General features: G+C 39.4%; 1 protein-coding gene across 2 annotated transcripts in view; it reads left to right on the top strand.

The window, feature by feature from the left end:
- The window catches only part of cpne5a (copine Va), a 129,561-nt gene that overhangs the window by 28,753 nt on the left and 76,996 nt on the right, over positions 1-23,812 (top strand). Inside the window, exons 4-7 of one of the 2 annotated variants that reach the window (XM_047368816.1) lie at positions 2,976-3,079; positions 4,028-4,067; positions 4,920-4,934; positions 5,094-5,170. In XM_047368816.1, coding sequence (XP_047224772.1) covers positions 2,976-3,079; positions 4,028-4,067; positions 4,920-4,934; positions 5,094-5,170 — 236 coding nt within the window. The remainder of the gene's footprint in view (positions 1-2,975; positions 3,080-4,027; positions 4,068-4,919; positions 4,935-5,093; positions 5,171-23,812) is intronic. The other variant, XM_047368827.1, reaches the window with a different exon arrangement.

Raw genomic sequence — 23,812 nt, 5'->3', positions numbered from 1 at the left:
GGCTTAGAAATGGTGGGCGCAGACCGAATGGCTCTCCTAGAAAGACATATGGCCCCAGGTTTTCAGTGCTGATGACAGCTGGCTAAGCAGCAGAGTCAAGCTGTGCAGCATTGATAAAGCTAAGCGCCTCTTTTGCCTCTCTCTCTAGTAATGTGTTTTGGCTGCCCTATGAGGAGATATGGTTGGTTGAAGCACCTTTTCACCACCAACCAGCTTTAATCCAGTTATGGTCCAAACTCCCACACTCACTCCGAGTCATTCAAAATCTTCTTCAGCTGGAATATATCTTAGGAAATGTTATGGATATATTGTGTTTCCTCTTTGAGCTGTAGATCTCCTGGAGACCCTTGTCCCCATGACAAATTGTGTGTTTATTGCATAAAAGTCCTGCAGCATCTTATTATTCTGTTACTTCGTGATTTTAACATCTTAATTTGCGACACCCTCCTCTTTAATTTCCCCCCAGTGTAAGTCAGCTTTTGCTCTGCCTACCACTTTCACTTAACTAAGAAGACTATAACCTCTCTGAATTTGAACAAACCCTGGCACTTTCACCTCAAGCTCCTAGACAGTAATCTTTTTACCAAGATAGATTTTCTGACACCTCTTCACACAATTTTTCTCGTCACGGTTATCATAGGGGAAGAGGTGTGTACTGCTTTAGGTGGCCGAGGAGTGCTTTGGTGCTGATTGCTCTGCTCGTGCAAAAGGCTTGGACAAAAGTGAATATACTGTAACCCCCTGCTGTCACCCTCAGCCCCTGTCACTGAAATTAAGTTCCTGTTCCCTCTGTGGAGCATTAGCTGGAGCAGAACTCTCACGCTTCCTGGCAGCAGGAGGAGGAAAGGATATAGTGCCACACAGCACTTAATCATTTATGGTTTGTATTTGATGGCAGGCTGTACTTCAGCAAACCCACACTCTGACTGTCACATTGTTCAGCACTAGTATCTTTGTTTTACTATTCAGTGCCTTGCAAAGGCATTGATACATCCAGAACATTTTGACATTTTGTCAAGTTGCAACCATAAATTTCAGTGTACCTTAATGGGATTTTTGCGATGCACCCTCTCAAAGTAGCGCACAATTGTAAAATGGAAGGGAAATTATATAACTTAAGATGTTTTTGATGAATGTAATGTGGAGTCACATTCTCCCCCCTTTACATTGTTACCTCTAAATAAAATCCAGTGCAGTCAATTGCCTATAGAAATAAAATGAATCCACCTAGTGTGTAATTTAATTTCAGTGTAAATCCAGCTTTTCGATTTGGGCTTTAGAGGTTAGAATATTAGTGAACAACAACATCGTAAAGAACAAGGAAATTGTAAAGACATTTATTTACTAATACTAGTCTCCCCTCTGCTTGTTTTAGGGTTTAGATTTAGCCTTGCCAAAGTATTCATACTCCTTGAACTTTCCCACATGAAGTTACTTTACAATCAAAAACGTCAATATATTTAGGTTTAATATATGTTTTGTATTGCAGAAATTAGCCACATAATTGTGAAGTAGAAGGTATGGGATATATGAATTTCACAATTGTTTCCAAATGAAAATCTATAAATTGTGTTGTACAGTTAGGTCATAAACAATATCTCCGGCTTTTCGGAGCAGTGTTCAATCCATCATTCGAAAATGATATGGCAAAACTGATAAGCCAGGCCAAGATAAAATTAATCAGAGAAATAGCCATGAGCCTATGGTAACTCTGGAGGAGCTGCAAGTAGGAGACTTTATTAACAGGACAATTATTAGTTTTGTACGTTACAAATCTGGACCTTATTGGAAAGTGTTAAGAAGAACATAACCGTTAAAGGAAAGCCATCATAAATTCTACTTGCAGATTGCCACAAGCCATGTAGGGGACACAGCAAACACATAGAAGAAGATCCTTTGGTCAGATGAGGCCAGACTGAACTTTTTGGCCTAAATGTTGGCCCCCTTTCAGTTGCATAAAACTATTAATGCACATCATCCTTCTGAGGATACGTCTCTTCAACAGGGAGAGGGAAGCTGGTCGGTTGATGGGAAGATGAAAACAGGGTAATCCTGGAAGCAAACCTGTTTGAGGCTGCAAAAGACTTGAATCTTGGGCAGAGTTTCTTGTTCAACAGAATGAGATCCCTGAATATACAGCCATAGCTACAATGGAGTGGTCTATGGGACAAATGCATAAAAATAACTAAATGTGAAAAAGTTCAAGATGTTTGAATAAATGTGGAAAGAACAGCAGACTTCCATCAGTTAAAATGTTTTGTCACTACTTTAGCATTAACTTTTCTGTTCCCACTATAGGTCCCACTTTGAGTTTTACCACTAATGAATGCAGCCACAGAAACATTGAAATTAAGATTCCTCTATTTTTGGTCCTGGTTAGACTGTAACGAGGACATGTGTCTTTTTAATAGTAACATTTTGACTCTGTATGTTTTATTTATGCAGCTCGACGCCAGTTCTTTGACTCTGACTAATTAATATTTGGCAATGTGTGTGTGTGACGTATTTGTAGGGAGCAGCATTATCTATTTATGACTGACTGTTCTGCTCTGCGGTTCTGTTTTATGGTGTCTGTACAGTTTTGTTTTTATTCCTAATGTTAATTAGTTACAGTTAAAAAATATATTTGTTTGTTCCAGGGAGTGAAGAAAATATGTCAAGTCAATTTATTTGTGCTTTTGTTTTGTTTCCACCTATTATTCTGAAGTGGCTGAATAAGCAATGATGAACGTGGAATTTTTTGCAGCTGATGTAAAACTGGGCTTATTTCGTGTTGACTTACCAGTCCCCAGCACTAAGAGAAAAGAACTGAACCAATCAGTGATTTCTAAATTGAATCTTATCTCATCAGAATCCTTGAATTCACACAGTTAATTGGAGCTGATGGAGCAGGTAGGGTGTTGTATTGTACACGATCAACTCTGTGTTCTTATTTTCCTTGTCTTCTCTTCCTCCCTTCTTCTGTTCTGGCCCAGTTTGGGAGAACGGAGGTGATAGACAACACGCTAAACCCGGATTTTGTCAGAAAGTACATCCTGGACTACTTCTTTGAGGAGAAGCAGAACCTGCGCTTTGACGTGTGAGTTTTTCTGTTTGATCTTGCTCTCTGTGGACACATACCGAGGTGTGTGTATGATTGTGTGCCCTTTTCTAATATAGTTCTCAAATTCATCTTTCTTTCACTATGATGCCAACATTTTCTTTCTCACCAGTGTCCTTAGCCCACGTTCCCTTTTTTTCTTCTGCTGTCTTGAATTTGCTCTCTGTAGATCAATATTTTTCTCTTTTGGCCTCTTTGTCGGAAGCTCATTGCTACATTGAGAAATTATTCATTTGTAGATTAGCAGAATTAGTGAAGACATTATAAATATTTTATTTTAAGTTTTGCCTTTAATCTCCCTGCTGCAAAGTCTGAGATCGAGTTCCATCAATTTAAGGAGACCTCTGTTCCCTCTCTGTCCTCCTGTTTTACTTTTGAAAAGGCCAGACTAGTGAGAGGGTCAGTAAGGTATAGCTTTATTTGAAAGTTGGACAGAACCGAGTCATCACTTCCTCCAGGAAAGGACATACCCCTCCCAAAAAAAAAAAGCGTACCTCTCAGCCATGAAGTCCCTGGTGGAGTTAACAATATATTCACTGCTGAGCTTGAGGTCTCTGAGGATTTTTAAGCTCTTATTGAATTCATTTGACATGCTTTTGTAATACAAAACTGGCATGGGGAAAGTAATAGAGAGATAACTTCCCTTCATAATTAGTGTTACTCATTTTCATCTCTATTTTATCGCAGAGGTGGGAGCTTGGGTAGGCTCAGCTTTAATTACTGTTACATTAAGTTTGGCTAACAGATGCTCAAAACTTTTTCTGCATTGATGGGCTGTTTCCATATATCACCCATGGCACAATACAAAATAACTGCCATAAATTACAGAAAGTGTTATGTGATTACCTCTGAAATGATGGCATATGCAATATTTATTTTCTCTCTTTGCATCAGCCTTGTGTTATTTGTTTCCTGTGCATTTTGTAGGTATGATATTGACTCTAAGAGTCCAGATCTGGCAAAACATGTAAGTACATTTTTTTTCCTATATGGATGAGGAGCTCAGCTTTACATCCTGCCTTTGAGTTTACATTGCACGGCTCAGATGTTTAGGTTCTATGCAAACCTATGTTTCCAAAACATCTTTTCAAATATATTTTTTAATAGTGAGTTATGCTTCGTTTGACAAAATGCAGTTTTTGTTTATTTTCTGTCTGCTTCTTAGAATTTTTTTACCTTATTCTCCCTCAATCAATGATAATGGAAGTTTTATTTGCATCTGGAATGGCCTCATTACCTTTGTCTCCCTGAAGTGAGAAATTAAGCATTGTACACCCTCATCAAAGCTATTCAGTACAGCTCCCTGTGTGGTTTTACAGGTTTTCAAAATAGCATTTATTTTGAAAGGCCAGTTTTCAAAGAGGCAGTGCTTTATTGTACAGCATACATTCAAAAACAGTCAACACAGTGAATGTATGTTGGTTTCTTCCTTTAGTCCCACAGCTTTTCTAAATGAGCACAAAATAGTAAACAATATATTTGATAGGTTTGGTTTGCATACTACCGAGTTTATATCAAAAGAGAGTTTGGTTATGGTATGCCTTCATCATGTGTGTTTGCACCATCTGGACTGATCGCTCTCCTTCTCTTGCGCTCTTTCACTTTCTTTTTCTCTCCCTCTGAGACTGTGCAGCTCTGCAGCTCCCCTCTTTTCCTATCTGCTTTGTCAAATGTCAGTTTTCGGCTCTTCTTTCTTGTGCTGTGAAGCCATTCTGGTTTTTGAGTCATGTGTCTTTTTGTTCCATGATATGCTCTGTTGTGTCATTGCTGCTGCCTGGTCTTTCTCTCTCTTCCTCCTTTTCCTTCTCCACCCTGGAAGCCCAACGACTTTAACGTACGTGTCTGCCTCAGACGCCATAATATATAAATGTACAATGCATATGATGATGCCTAACTCCTCACTGATTCTCTTTCTAACTCCCATGTGGACTGCTTGAATGCCACTGTCCTCCATCTCTCCTCATCCCGCTTTTTGCATCCATCACCACGGCAGGATTTCCTGGGACAGGTCTTCTGTACACTGGGAGAGATTGTGGGCTCGCCTGCCAGTCGCTTAGAGAAACAACTAGTGTGAGTGTCCTTTTTGCTCCATTTTGTTAACCCTCTAATGTGTTACTTTTCTGGTTACCCATGTTCAAAAACACCCTCAGAAATATCATAAGGATGAAGGAATCTTTACAATTTGTACAAACACTTCTTTACTGTACATATAGGCTCAAATATATACACACACCCCCACTCATATTTGGTTAAATGTTTCTAAGCAAGTTGGGCCTCAACTGCATACATTTGGTAGTCTTTAGGAAGTCTTTTGAAATGTGGACAAATTCAGGAGCTCCAACTAAACAGTAATTTTAAACACACTTCAAAACTGCCTTTAGAATGGATAAAGCAGGCTAACAGGCTAACCAATCCAGAACCCTAATGTTAACCTGCTTTATTCATTCTAAAGGCAGTTTTGAAGTGTGTTTAAAATCACTGTCTTGTTCGAGCTCCTAAATTTGCCCACATTTCAACCATGTGACTCAACCCATCAATCAGAAACACCATCAGAAACTTTACATGAAAAGGCCTAAAATAAATATCTTCAAGCTTGACTGAAATTTGCAGCTAACCTTATGTCCTTTATTCCTCTTGAGAAAAGACATTTGGCCAGATAAGACAAAGATTGATCAATTTTGCCTCAGTGACAAGACATATGTTTGCAGTAGTCAAATCAAAGGCAGCATCATGCTGAACTTCTGTTTCTGCTGCTTGTGGTACTAGGGCACTTGATGATTCGGACTACCTCCAAATTCTTCAACTTTACCATGAATCAGCAGCTAGATGGTTAAAGTCAAGACACCTTTGGGAGTTCTGACAAGACAGTGGGCCCTGTGGGCCAGTGGCAGTAGTAGTCATCTGGCAGTCAGACAATTGTGAGTTCAAATTTGGCATCCTCCCGCCACATTCCAAAGTTTCTTTGAGCAAGGTTCGTAATGTCAAGCTGCATACATAAGTAGTGTATTGGTGTATGAGTGTGTTAATGTTGGGAGGTGTAAATGGGCAAATGTGTTTAGTGTTATAAGCTTTGATTGGTTGATAAGACAGGAAAATGACTACATAAGTCAGTCCACCTACATCAAACTGTTCTCCATCTCAATTCTATTCAAAACTCATGGACTATATTTGAAAGTTAAGTTTGTGCAAGAAAACTCCACAGCTCCAACATATTTCCATCTGATGTGTAGTCAAATATCCCGCCAGAATCATGCCAAGACTTTCTTGATGGCTATAAAAAGTGTCTGGTTTCTCTGCCAATTTGTTTAAGTGAGATGATATATGTTTATATTTCAGGCTGTTTCACAAACGTTCAAACTTGTGCAGCCCATTCCTGTTGTTAAAGTTCATAAAATAGTTTTTTATATCATCATTTCACAAAAAGCAGTTGGAATACATAATTAAAAGCCTGAAATTTATTTTACATTCATGCTCTTGGTGGGCATATAGAAACTTCTGGGACCAATGAGTTAAGCAGACATGTTTATAGTTTATAAAAAAAAGATTTCCTCATGTGAAATAAAATATCTGTTGAATATATTGACCTAAGGAAGAGTTGAGAGGAAAATCTCTTCTATCTGCTGTCAACTGTGTTGTGGTCCAATATTAAACCCATGTGCTTGGATGGAGATGGGTAATGGACATGACTGGGAGGTTCCTCAATGCAGTTCCTTTCATTAAAGAGGTGAAATGGCATGAAGAGTAGATTGAAGTCAGAGATAGAAACGTGGTTCTGTCAGCCTAATGCCTTTGTAATTTGGGAGATAATAAAGCAGCACTACAGCTGAAAAATATAGCCGAAAAACTGCATTTCTGTTATATTGAAGGTATTGGTATTGTGTCGTCTTCGTATTTTCAACTCGAATTTACTGTTATTCATAAAGGTGTTGATAGATTCTTTATGGGCACTGACAGGGTTGTATTTTTATTGATTGGGTTTGGGGTCAATGACTACATATAAGACATTGACAAGACAAGACAAGATGCCAGGGATACTTGGAAAGAAAAAGAAGCAAAAGCAAGCAGAATGTTTCTTTGTGTTTATGCTGGTGCTGCTACAGGTGAGATTACTGAAAATGGTGACTAAGTCAAGTAAAACACACAATGAAATGTGTACTGCATGGTGGCGCAGTGAGTAGCACTGATGCCTTGCAGAAAGAAGCTTCTGGGTTCAACTCCCAGACACAGGTCTTCCTGTATGGAGTTTGCATGTTCTCCCCATACATGCATGGGATCTCACCAGGTACTCCAGCTTCCTCCCAAAGACATGTCTGTTAGGTTGATTGGTCTCTCTAAATTGCCCTTAGGTATGTGAATGAGTGCTATTGTAAAGTAGTTTTCTTTTCCTTACAGTGTAGAATTTTTTAGACTAACACTGTGAGCATATCTTCTTTTTCTTTTGGCTTTTCCCTGTCAGGGGTCACCACAGCTAGTCATCTGTCTCCATCTAGCCCTATCTTCTACATCTTCTTTTCTCACACCCACTACCTCATGTCTTCTTTCACTCTCCCATAAATCTCCTCTTTGCTCTTCCTCTAGGCTTCCTGCCTGGCAGTTCCAACCTCAGCATCCCTCTACCAATCTATTCACTTTCCCTCCTCTTTACAGGTCCAAACCATCTCCAACATATCTAACATGAGCTGTCCCTCATAAAGAAAATCTGAAAGTCTTCATCTCCGCCACTGCTCTGTGTCTCTTCCTCAGTGCCACTGTCTCTAAACCATACACCATCACTGGTATCACCACCATCTTGAACCCCTTTCATGTTTCTTCAACTCTTTTCCACACTCATTGTTGTTCTGGACTATTGACCCTAGGTACATAAAATCCTCCACCTTCTTTGTCTTTGTTCCCTTCAACCTCACTGCTCCACTTGGGAACTTCTCATTCACACAGATGTATTCTGTCTTGCTAAGGCTTATCTACATTCCTCTCTCTTCCAGGGCAAACATCCATCTCTCTAGATTTTCCTTCACCTGTTCCCTGCTCTCAACACAGATCACAATGACATTTGTAAACATCATGGTCCATGGGGATTCCAGTATAACCTTATCTGTCAACTTGTCCACCACCACAGCAAACAAGAAGGGGCTCAGAGCTGACCTGTCATGCAGTCCCACTTCCGCCTTCAACTCCTCTGTCACACCTACAGCACACCTCACCACTGTCTTACAGTTCTCATACATGTCCTGCACCACTCTAACATATTTCTCTGCTATTCCAGACTCCCTCATACTAAACCACAGCTCCTCTTTCGGCATCCTGTCATAAACTTTCTCTAGATCTACAGAAACATAAAGCAGCTCCCTCTGACCTTCTCTGTACTTCTCGATCAACATCCTTCAAGCAAATTTTGCATATGTAGTTTTTTTTCTTGGCGTGTAACGATACTGCTGCTTACAGATCATCAATTCTGACCTCAGTCTAGCTTCCGCTACTTTTTCCCATAACTTCCTTGTATGACTCATCAACTTAATTCCTCTGCAGTTGCCACATCTCCCTTGTTATTCTTGAACATTGGCACCAGCATACTTTTTCATTCCCCAGGCATCTTCTCACTCTCTTAGATCTCATTGAACAGCCTAGTCAAAAAAGGCTCTCTCCTAGACACTTCCATAACTCCACAGGTATATTATCAAGACCAACTGCCACATGTCATCTTTTTCAATGCCTTCCTTACTTTATCTTACTGATCTTTGCTACGTCCTGATCCACAGTGGTCACATCTTCTGCTCTTTGTTCTCTATTATTGTGCTTATATATCAACTCTTCAAAGTACTCCTTCCATCCTCCTATCATACTTGTTGCATCTGTCACTACGTTTCCATCTTGATCATTCAATACTCTATCCTGCTGAACACCCTTCCAATCTCTCTCTCTGCCTCGCCAACCTCTATAAATTCTTCTCTCCCTCCTGGAAGTACATAACAAGCTGATATTAGCTGGTTAATTAGTCAGGCTATCTGCTCCATTTGAGCCCGAAGAGAGCAGCTCAACAGACAAGCAGCTTATAGTCCTTTGTGTTTGTTGTAATAGGAAATATTTCCAATAAATGTCTTGTCTTCACAGCACACTTCCTGTTCCTGGCTGTGTGCAGGAATATGTGGGGGAGGGGTTAGTGCCACTTTAGTCAATGGTCCATACATGCACCATTAATTCTGCACTTGCTGTAACATCTCAAAAGAACTTTAAACCGTAGAAACAGTGTGGTGAAAAGCTTTTAAAACTAACCCTTTAATATGTTCGTATACATTAATGCCAGACACTGGCTCATACATGTTGCCAATATTGACAAAAGATGAAAAGTGGTTGCTGTCTCTAAATTCTGACACTTGAGAAAATAAAAATATCTGTAAAAGATAAACAGAGCTTCAAAAGTAAAGTAGTTTTATTAACGTAGTATTTTCATTAACGTTATTTTAGCTTTAAATAAACAAGTATAAATAAAAACAATAATATATCCCCCTGTGTATAGCTCTGTGAGTTATGAGTCTTATTTAGAGGGTGAAGGAGGGTTTGATAAACTCTTCCTTTCTGTGTTTGTGTCTGAGAGACACTGCATATTTCTTTTTTTGAATGATGATGTGCTGCTGTTCCTTGGGGTGGGGGGTAGTTTGCGAGAACAGCGGGGCTTTGGTATCAGCTATGAACTCTGCCAGAAGCTTGTGGGCTGGATTACAAAGCCTGATGCCCTTCAGTGCTGAATAAGAGGATGAGGAGGATCAAGAGACAGTGCTCACCAGTGTGCTGTAAACTAGGCTTCACACCCCACATCAGAGGCAAAGAGGAGGATCAGCTGCTCCCAGGCAGGCACGACGATGATCTATTGATTCGCCAGCTTCGGCAGGGCACCTTGATTACTGCTGAGATAGTGATGATGATGTTTGCTTGTTTTTTCCACACTGGTGTGCTACGTTATTAAATTTGAATACATAGGGGTAGCATTTTGGGATCACAAGGAAAGCATAAGTTTCTTTTGATCTGCTGTTTCTGACAAATTTCAGTTCAGGATACAGTTTTATACAAGTTGAACAGCTAAAATGTGTTCACTGGTGGGAGGTTTCCCTCATTTTTGTGAAAGGCGACATCCAAGGAGTTGTTTAATAGCCATGTGCTCCATCTCCCTGTTATGTCTTTTGGGGTGACAGCACCTCTATGCACCGTAGCTTTGAGGAACGACACTTTGCAGGGACTTGGGGAAATCTGTTAGTCATGCAAATAGAAGCCCTGCAAATGCACACTGCATCAAATGACCTGTGTAAGAAGCGCGTCAGGAACCTTTTCTCTATTTTCCACACTTCATCCTTCATTTAATCTTTTTTTTTTCCATCTGCCACATTCTTCTTTTCTCAGCCTGACCCCTTTTCTTTCGCTGTGCTCTTTTTTATTATTTTTTTATTCATTTCGCTCATTCAAACCTCATTCACTGTCTTCATGACTTTCACGCTCTCTATTAGACATACAAGATATATTGTTTCAGCCATGATGTATATAAATGCAAAAGTCAAATCAAGGACCAGTAATGTCAAGTCAGGCAAATTAATTGAAATATGTCATGTCGTAACTCTTCACCACTTAAATCAAATGGAAAATTTCAGCTTCTTTCATTTACCATGATAGATCTGTCAGCGTCCTTGCAATGTCTTGCAAGGACCCTGAGGACCTCTTGTCTTTGCAATGCAACATATTTTACTCCAACTTGCAGAATCATGATAGTTAATTTTTATTAGTCAAATACAAACTTTGTAGATGATTAGTGACATACGGACTTCAGTCTACCTACACAGAACAGTTTGGCCAGCATACAATACTTTATGTTTGTTTCTATTATCAACACTTTATGGTGAGAGTTAGGCTACTAGATATTCAGAAAAAGGGTTCTGGTGCTTTTTCTTTTATTCTTCAGACTTTACCATCAAAATAATTAAGTGAAATGAGTGAAATGGTCTAATTTGTCTGTTTGGTTGTATATGTCCCTCTCTGTCTCTTTATTAAACATAACAAACATCAGTCAGCAATTGGATTTTATGAGAACAAAACATATATGCAATGCGTTGTGCAGTCATGCATGGATGCTGATTTGAAGAAAATGCAAGTGTTTTTCAGCAGGTGTGGCGCCAAAATGCCCACCGAAACATCGGACCAGAAGCCACGTAATTTTTTCAGCAGCGCTATAATGTTAAACATAACATCGCGTATGCAGTCGTGAAAATTGAGCTTTGTGCGGACATATTTGGCGGACGTTTGCTTTGAGTCCGCGCGTAGGTCTGCGAAGTCAAGTAAGTGCGACTGTGTTTTGCCCTTAAGTGTAGGAGGAGGAGGGAGAGGCAAGGCGGGGGCTTGTGCTTGTGTGATTGAGAATTGATTTGAGGGGACCAGGCATTTGTTGGAAGGGGCATTGCCCCCTCTTGCCCCTGCGTAAAGCTGGCCTCGAATTGAATTAATCTAGCTTTCTAGATGTGGTGAAGATGACCTTCAAAAGTTCAAACTTAGAAAATGGATCTGAGGGACTTTGAACATGGTTGAGCGTGCCTCTAAATACAGCCTTAATTAATCTTAAAAGGAAGTTTTGTCAATTTAGACTTCCTCCAAAATCAAAGTCAATGTAAAAGGGAAGTTAATCTTATAGTACAGACCAAAGGTTTGGACACACCTTCTCATTCAAAGAGTTTTCTTTATTTTCATGACTATGAATATTGTAGCTTCACACTGAAGGCATCAAAACTATGAATTAACACATGTGGAATTATATACTGAACAAAAAAGTGTGAAACAACTGAAAATATGTCTTATATTCTAGGTCCTTCAAAGTAGCCACCTTTTGCTTTGATTACTGCTCTTGGCATTCTGTTGATGAGCTTCAAGAGGTAGTCACCTGAAATGGTTTTCCAACAGTCTTGAAGGAGTTCCCAGAGATGCTTAGCACTTGTTGGCCCTTTTGCCTTCTCTCTGCGGTCCAGCTCACCCCAAACCATCTCGATTGGGTTCAGGCCCGGTGACTGTGTAGGCCAGGTCATCTGGCGCAGCAACCCATCACTCTCCTTCTTGGTCAAATGACCCTTACACAGCCTGGAGGTGTGTTTGGGGTCATTGTTCTGTTGAAAAATAAATGATGGTCCAACTAAACGAAACCGGATGGAATAGCATGCCGCTGCAAGATGCTGTGGTAGCCATGCTGATTCAGTATGCCTTCAATTTTGAATAGATCCCCAACAGTGTCACCAGCAAAGCACCCCCACACCATCACACCTCCTCCTCCATGCTTCACAGTGGCAACCATGCATGTAGAGTCCAACCCCACACCATACCAAAGATCTCAAACTTGGACTCATCAGACCAAAGCACAGATTTCCACTGGTCTCATATCCATTCCTTGTGTTCTTTAGCCCAAACAAGTCTCTTCTGCTTGTTGCCTGTCCTCAGCAGTGGTTTCCTAGCAGCTATTTAACCATGAAGGCCTGATTCACACAGTCTCCTCTTAACAGTTGTTCTAGAGATGTGTCTGCTGCTAGAACTCTGTGTGGCATTGACCTGTTCTCTAATCTGAGCTGCTGTTAACCTGCGATTTCTGAGGCTGGTGACTCGGATGAACTTATCGTCCGCAGCAGAGGTGACTCTTGGTCTTCCTTTCCTGGGTCGGTCCTCATGTGAGCCAGTTTCTTTGTAGCGCTTGATGGTTTTTGCGACTGCACTTGGGGACACTTTCAAAGTTTTCCCAATTGTTCGAACTGACTGACCTTCATTTCTTAAAGTAATGATGGCCACTAGTTTTTCTTTACTTAGCTGCTTTTTTCTTGCCATAATACAGATTCTAACAGTCTATTCAGTAGGTCTATCAGCTGTGTACTATATCCACCTCCTGCACAACACAACTGATGGTCCCAACCCCATTTATAAGGCTTGAAACCCACTTATTGAACCTGACAGGGCACACCTGTGAAGTGAAAAACATTTCAGGTGACTACCTCTTGAAGTTCATCAACAGAATACCAAGAGTGTGCGGAGCAGTAATCAAAGCAAAAGGTGGCTACTTTGAAGAACCTAGAATATAAGACATATTTTCAGTTGTTTCACACTTTTTTGTTCAGTATATAATTCCACATGTGTTAATTTATAGTTTTGATGCCTTCAGTGTGAAGCTACAATATTCATAGTTATAAAAATAAAGAAAACTCTTTGAATGAGAAGGTGTGTCCAAACTTTTGGTCTGGACTGTAGCTAGACACATTGTTTGCTAAAACAAAGCTGCAACAATAACCAGTATGGAAAATAAGCACAGTTTTTCTGGGACACTAAATTATTTGACATGATGGTTTATGGGTGTTTTTTCATTTCATTTTCAACAACCTCAAATTTTGACACCCTTGACACTCCATACATACTGCCCAAAAGAGCTGGCAGAAATCGCATCACCATCAATCTTGCAGTTAAAATCAAAAATTATATCATCAACACTTGCTTCTGCCTGCCCCCCAGTGTTAGGAAAAGTCTCATTCATAACATTATTATTGTGCAGAGTTATGCTGCGTGAGACAGCTACTCACTCAAGTGATGCGTTTTTTGAAAATTGCGCACACCTCTTTGATGGTTCTGGAAGGGGAGACAACATAAATAAAAGAGCAAACGTGTAGCAAGAGCACGCATAGCATATTCTCACACAAAAAAGTCTAGTTTGTGGTTTGGATCACATGTTTGCTGAAGACATCTTTGACATTTGAATTAGGAGGAAAATGTTGGTAATTCTCTCAACATACATCTGTTAGGTTAGGGTTAGGGTAAGATATACAGTGAGCTGCCGTTGTGTTGACAAAAATGCCTCGTTGACATCAGAGGTCAGAGGAGAATGGACAGACTTGTTCATGATTATAAAAGGGCTAAAGCAGCTCAAGTATCAACCAAGGTATGCATAATACCACATTATACATCATCTACAACAAGCAGATGGGCTACAGCAGCATAAGACCACACCAGGTGTCACTCTGGTAATCTAAGCAAAGATACAGTAAATTAGGCTACAATTTTCACAAACTCACCAAAATTGGACAATAACAGATTGGAAAAATATTGCCTGGTCTGATGAGTCCCAATTTCAGCAGGTAGATTGGACAGAGATATCATTCTAACAATGAATACATTGCAAGTTAGGTGGTAATGCTGTTATTATTAGAGTTGGATTGTGAAAAAGGAAAATAAAATCTCTAACACAGCCACGTATCTAAACTGATTTTCTTTATCTGTTTGTTTTGCCTACAATAACAGACCAACTTTTCTCTCAAACTATTATTTCAAGTAGCAGAGATAGGGTAAAAGAATAGTGCAACATTTATGAATGTATTAACATACTTTTAAAGTTTTTTACTTTGTTAGAAATGAGACATTTTGCATCAGTCGCACTGTAACGTAAATTAAGTAATGCGGATAAGACATCTTCCCTGGAGTCTGGTGGTGGTGGATCAGCAGCCTTAGAAGGAGGCTGAGACTTCAGATGAAGAGATGTAGGTATGGAGGAGGGTTACATAAAACAGTTTAAATGAGATAGAACTATAAGGAAGCGATACAGACATCAGCCTGCTTGGTTCAAAATAAACTGAGAAAGAAAATCATCAGAACAGTTTGATGATATCTAAAGTAAAACAAAAAGGTGAATTTGACAGAAAAAAAGGCAACTGTGAGTTTTTGAAACTGGCAAATATACTGTAGCAAATGGGTAAAACTGGTTATTTAAAAATCTGATCTTTCTTATTAAGCCTTGGAAGTTTTAAGGCAGGTTTGTTTCATCTAAAGTAAATGTGAGCTGGAAAAAACTGAGACAATGGTAGAAAGCTACATTTAAAATCACTTTTAATCTAAGATGTTCAGAAGAAAGAAATGAAAAATATATATTCACAAAAAACATGTGGGACCCCTTTTTTTTTTACAATTGTACCTGTTGCTCTATGGGACTGAGATCAGGGCTTTGTGAAGGCCATTCCAAAATATTGACTTAGTTGTCATTAAGCCACTCAGTAACTAGTTTGTCCATTTAAAAGATCTATTTGTGCTCAGGCTTTAACATCCCAACTGATGACTTGAGATGTTGCTTCACTATTTCCACATATTTCTCATCTTACATGACGCAATTTATTTAGTAAAGTGCCCCAGTCTCTCCTGCAGCAAAATACCCTCAGAACATGTTCTCAGGCTTGCAAGCTTCCTCCTTTTTTTATCCAATTGTAACAATAGTCAATGTGGCCAAATGCTTCAATTTTAGTGTCATCAGACAACAAGACTTAAAAAATGAAGGTCCTTGTCCATGATTGTATCAGTCAATAAACGCATATGTAAGGACTATGTTGGGTTTGCTCACAACACCTACAGGAGCCAGTGAAGAAAAGACATGTATTTTTGGAAATATATTGAAATAAAGTACAAACAAGCACACATAGTAAATAGAATACACTGACAACCAAAGCTAATGTTAAAGGTTCGCCTGAAGGATTTATTTACTGTAGGAAGGCAAGTCAAAAAGACCAATCTTCTGCTTCACTTCTTCCAGAAAGTGTTCATTTAAAACATTTTTTATTTGTTTTGTTTTTTAAAAAACAGGTCCTTTTAGTTTGGACAGCTTTTTGTGAATCTGTAGGCAGTTGAATGTGTCCCTGTCATGTTGAGATAAGCCCCCAGCGCTTTTCTATCAAAATTTACAATGGCAATCTTGGCCCTTGTAGCATTTACATTTCCTTTTAGGGATGCGACAAATTTGAACTGCTGCAGGCACATTAATAGAGTGGCTGGTCCCGTATAGGACTGTTTATGTAATCTAAAAAACAGTTAAAACAAAAGATTTAAGATCTTCAAATGCCTGTAGTAATTTTATGTAGATCGATATAATGCCATCGGCATCTCCTCCCAGTGGGATGTTCTCAGAAAATCTCCAATGGGAGACGCCCAGGATTACCTGATCTGACTACTATCTTTAAAACTAAGGCCGGTCACCCTACAGAGGAAGCTCATTTCAGCAGTTTGTTTTTAGAACTTTGTTATTTCTCTCATAATCTGTACCTCATGACTATAGAAGAATTTGAGTCCATAGATAGGCCAGTAAATAAATGGTTTTGTTTTTTGTCTTTCTTTACCACAACAAAATGGTGCAGGACTGCAAAAGAAGCCTAAATCTGTTTATCCATTTCTCATCCTACAATCACTCATCACCCGCACACCTAACACAAATGCTGGAGGCAAATAATGACTTCCAACATGAAAGGAGCGGTCTACTTTTTCTGGTGGCGACCATGGTCTTAGCCATGACCTCTAGTGCCTGCAGAAAGTCATGGCCTGAAGATGGGAACAAAAGTATATAAACTACAAAAATCAAAGTTGAGACCCTGAGGTTTCCAACCCAGTGACCCTCTTCTCCACGACTTGAAATCTTTTCTTTGAACACCCCAAACATTATTGGTGACTAGGGGAAGTACTGGAGTCCAACACACGTGAAGAACAAGCTCAACTTTGTGTCAAGAATGCCGACACAACTGTTGCTTTGTTCATAAAGAGATTGTACAGCCCTAAAGAGGAAACACCCTAGATGCCTCTCAGCAATTTTGCAAGGAAAAAGATTATAATACATCAATCCATTAGATACACCAGCTTGTCCATGCAGGACCACAGGGGAGCTGGTGCCTATCTCCAGCCTGTCATTGAGCACAAAGTGGGGCACACCCTCAACAGGTTGCCAGTCCATCACAGGGCAACACAGAGACAGACAGGACAAACAGCTATGCATACACACTCTCATATTTAAAGAGACCAATTAACCTAACGATCATGTTTTTGGCTGTGGGAAGAAGCTTGGGTACCTGGCGAGAACCCACACATGCACAGGGAGAACATGCATACTCCATGCAGAAAGACCCCAGGTTGGGATTTGAACCCAGAACGTTTTTGCTACAAGACAGCAGTGCTATCAACTCTGTGTTAGCTACTTAAGGAAGCCTAGAAGATTGCATTGATTAATTACCTTTGCCAAGGAGGCTATGATTCGTCTGTCTGTCTGTCTGTCTGTCTGTCTGTCTGTCTGTCTGTCTGTCTGTCTGTTTGCAAAACATCTCAAAAAGTTATGAACAGATTTGGATGAAATTTTCAGACATGGAACAGATGATACAAATTAGGATTTTTTTGAAGGATTCCTTATCATTGCCAGACCATGGTGCAACATCTTGGAATTCCCACATGGTTCCTCATCCCTTCAGCAGCCTACATGCAGTGGATGCAAGGCAAGAAGAATTTACCAGAAACAAAAACAGTAAACTCAAGCTTTCTCTGTAAAAAATAATTTCTGACGATGATCTTAAAGCATACGATACCTGCTCAAAAGCCAATATTTGGTCAAAAACATGAAGAAACCTAGATATATGGTGTATATATTTGTTCAAATTACCACACTCAATCAAGGATCAGGCAGTTCAAGGCAAAGGGTAAATAAAACATCCATCCTGTCACTGGTGGTAGCAACTGTAGCTCCAATTAGCTCCAAACTGGATCTGACACGTGTGACAAGGCCTCAACAACAGTAATCAATACTGACTTTTCAAGGACACATTTTGAGTGACACATTACCAAGCTCACATGGTAAAGGCTACCAGCTCACAGTTTGTGAATGATGAGCTGTGTACAAGGTGATATTAGTGAAGTTCCTTGTGACTCAAAGCCTTTTAGTGGAAAATTATCATTAGAAAACAGACTGAAAATTCCTAATCTGATCATAACAACATTAAAACAAATGTGTTCATAAATCAGCTCTTAGCCTCTGCTTCCTATCATCTGTTTCTCTGCTTATCACACTAGGGTTCTTCTATGCAAATATGCTATTTACAACAGTGGTATTTGATATTGTACTGTAAGCAGTACATTGTTCATGCCAAAACAGAAAAACACTTTGCTTGAACTTTCAGTTGCTCTTCTGTGATTTTGATAAAGCTGTGCAGAAAGCTTTGGGGTAGCGGGTAGGTCAACTCTTTGTATCAGTGCTCTCACAGAAATTGTCTTGTTTCCTGAAAAGTTTTATGGTTTGATTGAGTTCTGCTGGGTCCAATGAGTCCTAAGTCAGAAAATGAAACTACACTCTCTGATGGTGGACATGGGAAGAGGCCTCATAGCCACCATGATACTGCAGGAATAAAAGTTGGTGATTTGAGTATCAGACTGAGCCTTGAGTCACACCTAAGTTGCAAAAACATCTCAGACTTGACTTGGGCTCAAAAGACTTGAGACTTGACTTAGGCTTTGGCCTTGGACTTGAGCATCAAATGCATTATATGGGTTTGCGTTGTTTCAGGACAAAATAAATGAAACTTACCTCAGACATTTTATTTTCTCGCTGATTACTGACACAGACAATTGTGCATTTTCAAAATAGAAAACTTTTGTTCTGTGTATTTAACAGTTTCACAATCACCCTCTTACTACATTGAACCTCCGTCTTTATTTTACAATTTAGAATTTACCTTGGCACATGTCAATGGTATAGAACAGACAAGGAATGTTTTAAATACAGATTTACTACATGGTTTCCAAATAATTTGCAAAATCCTCCGTTTTAAATTAAAGTTACAGAAAGAAAAGCCTCCAAACTCAATTTAGTGCAAATATATAGCAATGGATTGGACAGTATGAATACAGGAAATAACTAAGTTATTATCAAAAGGCTTCCTCAAAATAAAATAAATAAAATATGTCTGATTCATTCAGAAGTTCAATCTTAATGGTTGGTAAACAATTTTTTTTTTTTTTACTTTGAAGATAATTGTATATTTATATTTCTAAAAGGGTAAATATCATACTTTTCTATTATTTGTTTACTAGATTTTTTTATAGCTGTTCATAACAGTGTTTTGCATGTTGAATCATTTTTTTTTATATTGTTCATATGTTCATGTGTTCATGGCCTTAACAGTACATGACTTCAAATTATACCTAGAGTAATGCAGTCTTATAGGCAGGTTTATTTCAGTCATCATCTAGAACTGAGGCCTGGCTTGGACTTGTCGTTCAAAGACTTCCTATTGGGCTTAGACCAGTGAGCATCTCTAACTAATCATAACAGTCAGATAAACCCACTGGTTTTAAACTTGCAGTTGGAAGTGGACTTCCAGGACAAATTGAAAGCAGCTTAACAGATAAATAAGGTTGTCAAGTTCGTTCTGTTGTCCATACAAGAATGTAACCTCCAAAGGGAGGAAAGAGCTTTAACGACCAGTTTTACTTATTTAACTGCAGAATTGGAAGCTTCCAATCTGATGCCTGCTTTAGTGTTATGCTGTTCACCAAAAACACTTCTGAACTGATGTTTAAACAGGCTTATATACACTCACCGGCCACTTTATTAGGTACACCTGTCGAACTGCTCGTTAATGTAAATTTGTAATCAGCCAATCACATGCCAGCAACTCAATGCAATTAGGAAAATTATGTATGTAAATAGAATACACTGACAACCAAAGCTAATGTTAAAGGTTCGCCTGAAGGATTTCTTTACTGTAGGAAGGCAAGTCAAAAAGACCAATCTTCTGCTTCACTTCTTCCAGAAAGTGTTCATTTAAAACATTTTTTATTTGTTTAGTTTTTTAAAAACAGGTCCTTTTAGTTTGGACAGCTTTTTGTGAATCTGAAGGCAGTTGAATGTGTCACTGTCATGTTGAGATAAGCCCCCAGCGCTTTTCTATCAAAATTTACAATGGCAATCTTGGCCCTTGTAGCATTTACATTTCCTTTTAGGGATGCGACAAATTTGAACTGCTGCAGGCACATTAATAGAGTGGCTGGTCCCGTATAGGACTGTTTATGTAATCTAAAAAACAGTTAAAACAAAAGATTTAAGATCTTCAAATGCCTGTAGTAATTTTCTGTAGCTTGATGTAATGCCATCGGCATCTCCTCTCAGTGGGATGTTCTCAGAAAATCTCCAATGGGAGACGCCCAGGATTTCCTGATCTGACTACTATCTTTAAACCTAAGGCCGGTCACCCTACAGAGGAAGCTCATTTCAGCAGTTTCTTTTTGGAACTTTGTTATTTCTCTCATAATCTGTACCTCATGGCCATAGAAGAATTTGAGCCCATAGATAGGCCAGTAAATAAATGGTTTTGTTTTTTGTCTTTCTTTACCACAACAAAATGGTGCAGGACTGCAAAAGAAGCCTAAATCTGTTTATCCATTTCTCATCCTACAATCACTCATCACCCGCACACCTAACACCAATGCTGGAGGCAAATAATGACCTCCAACATGAAAGGAGCGGTCTACTTTTTCTGGTGGCGACCATGGTCTTAGCCATGACCTCTAGTGCCTGCAGAAAGTCATGGCCTGAAGATGGGAACAGAACTATATCAACTACAAAAATCAAAGTTGAGACCCTGAGGTTTCCAATCCAGTGACCCTCTTCTCCACGACTTGAAATCTTTTCTTTGAACACCCCAAACATTATTGGTGACTAGGGGAAGTACTGGAGTCCAACACACGTGAAGAACAAGCTCAACTTTGTGTCAAGAATGCCGACACAACTCTTGCTTTGTTCATACAGAGATTGTACAGCCCTAAAGCAAACACCCTAGATGCCGTCTTGACCATTTAGACATGGTCAAGACGATCTGCTGCAGTTCAAACCGAGCATCAGAATGGGGAAGAAAAGTGATTTAAGTGACTTTGAATGTGGCATGGTTGTTGGTGCCAGACGGGCTGGTCTGAATATTTCAGAAACTGCTGATCTACTGGGATTTTCACGCACTACCATCTCTAGGGTTTACAGAGAATGGTCCGAAAAAGAGAAAATATGCAGTGAGCTGCAGTTCTGTGGGCGCAATTGCCTTGTTGATGCCAGAGGTCAGAGGAAAATAGCCAGACTGGTTCGAGCTGATAGAAGGGCAACAGTAACTCAAATAACCACTCGTTACAACCAAGGCATGCAGAAGAGCATCTCTGAACGCACAACACATAGAACCTTGAGGCGGATGGGCTACATCAGCAGAAGACCACACCGGGTGGGTCAACTAAGAACAGGAAACTGAGGCTACAATTCGCATAGGCTCACCAAAATTGGACAATTGAAGATTGGAAAAACGTTGCCTGGTCTGATGAGTCTCGATTTCTGCTGTGACATTTGGATGGTAGGGTCAGAATTTGGCTTTAACTACATGAAAGCATGGATCCATCCTGCCATATATCAATGGTTCAGGCTGGTGGTGGTGGTGTAATGGTGTGGGGGATATTTTCTTGGCACACTTTGGGCCCCTTAGTACCAATTGAGCATCGTGTCAACACCACAGCCTACCTGAGTATTGTTGCTGACCATGTCCATCCCTTTATGACCACAGTGTACCCATCTCCTGATGGTTACTTCCAGCAGGATAATGCGCCATGTCATAAAGTATGAATCATCTCAGACTGGTTTCTTGAACATGACAATGAGTTCACGTTACTCAAATGGCCTCCATAGTCACCAGATCTCAATCCAATAGAGCACCTTTGGGATGTGGTGGAACGGGAGATTCACATCATGGATGTGCAGCTGACAAATCTGCAGCATCTGTGTGATGCTATCATGTCAATATGGACCAAACTCTCTGAGGAATGTTTCCAGTACCTTGTTGAATCTATGCCATGAGGGATTAAGGCAGTTCTCAAGGCAAAAAGGGGTCCAACCCGGTACAAGCAAGGTGTACCTAATAAAGTGACCGGTGAGTGTCAGTTTAGCAGCTCAATGTTTTTTGTCTGTGAACAAAGGAGAACCCATTCCAGGCCAATATGAAATTACCAGATTAGACCCATAATTATTTATATGTTGTGTCCTCTGGATGTAAGAAAAACCCAAATGGTTATATGTTTGACTGTTATTTCATGGGGATTTGTTGAGTGTAAACAGAGTTAGTCTTTGCTCAGTTTTTCAGTCAGTTAATTTCTTACATGTCCTCCTAAATAGGAAAAGTTGTTAAGACACTTGAAATAGGCTCTCTGTTTTTTAAAACTCAAGATCAGAATTTTCACCTACCATCTTGTCTGTTAATTTATGAAATATATTTAATATATAATATATTACAATCTGATTATTTATTTATCATTCTCTTGTTGTCATTTGAATAGCAGAAATTTGAATAAGATAGCAAATAACATTGTTGTTTTTCCCTGTTTAAACATTCTCAATACAATTGGTGACGTATTAGATTATTGGACCTTACCTTTATTGCTGCAAGGAGCAAAGTGTCTCTAAATCAGGGCTGTCAGCTCCATTCCTAGAGAGGCACTATGCTACAACCTTTGGATGCAATGCTGCTCCAACAGATCCCAAACAAATCAAAATCTCGTCAAGTTCTCCGGACGCCTAGTGTGTGATGAAAATGATAAAACCTGAGTTTACTAAATAACTTGCCTGTATTTTATAGCTTTATTTTGATATATTTTTTAAAAAGTCAACCCTCCCTTCACTGTAGAGGAATATTTTACATCCTTTTTTAGACCGAGCCCGCAATTGTACTTGATGCCTCTGGACATCACTCACAATTAGGTCATTCTGCTTCTTCACTAAATGCCAAATTAGGCTTCAAGGTTTAGCACTAACAAGGGTCCCAGTGCAATAATGTGGATTCCTGCTTAGGATGGAAAAAAACCTCAACCCTGCTGACTGTACAAGATCCATTATTGTCAGATGAACTGGAGACTTATTAGGCATCACCTTGTTGCAGAAAATAAAACAGCAATCTCTTTCACCTGTCCATCCTACGCAGTCAGTTGATTCATCAGTTTTGTTCACAATATCAACATAAGACAAAATCTGCAAAAAGCTCTCTTTTTCCCATTATATTAAAGTGTTGAAGCTATCGGATTTTAAAGCTCTGTGGAATATGAGGCAATAGATTTTTGTCTGCATGCTAATGGAGGCATTAAGAGCAAGAGCAAGCAAGGGCATACAAGGTTTTTACTCAGCAGGCAAGCTTAGCTGATTTCTGTTAAGCTCAGAGCGCAAGATCCTCATTTTTGACATGACCATATGGTAATTCTGTTCCAAAGGTGAGAGTGCAACTTGAAACTGCTGTACCACCTAAAAAACCTCTATGTTGGTGAACTGAATCATGTCAAGCCAATCCAACAATACCTGAATTATTTCTTATCAGTACCAGAAATGGGGGTTAAAGGTCCATCGCTCTATAGTGTCATAACAGTAGTGAAGGAAAGGTTGATCCGCTGTGTGTTGATGTCACATACCTTTATTGGGAACGTTAGATAAAGTGCAGCTCTCTTTATAGGAGCAAAAACAGAAAGAATTTAAAATCTTTTTGGTTTCTGATAGAGAGAGATGTTCTTTATTTGCCAGGGGCCAATTATGTGCTCCTGAAAATAGGTTTTTCTTTCTGGTAAGCTAGAAAACAAGAGCCATGTTATGACCCGTGCAGTGTTTTGCATTTAGACAAGAAAGTATCTAAATGATTGACAGGTTCTCCTAATCTTCTCCTTTACTGTCAAAACAAGCAATTTCTGGCTTGCAGTTGGTTGATGAAAGCCTCGTTTATTTAGAATGCTGAAGAAATAAAAAACTATTATAGTAAATAAAGCTGCTGGGTAATTTATGTACTCAAAACATCAACACTGGTCTCCCATTACACCCACAAGAAGAAATGGGAAACATTTTAAGGATTGAAAAGCTAT

Source organism: Girardinichthys multiradiatus, chromosome 1 (assembly GCF_021462225.1).
Source record: "Girardinichthys multiradiatus isolate DD_20200921_A chromosome 1, DD_fGirMul_XY1, whole genome shotgun sequence".
Lineage (NCBI taxonomy): Eukaryota > Metazoa > Chordata > Actinopteri > Cyprinodontiformes > Goodeidae > Girardinichthys > Girardinichthys multiradiatus.
Note: the sequence above shows the minus strand (reverse complement) of the source record. Positions and strands in the feature narration are given on the sequence as shown.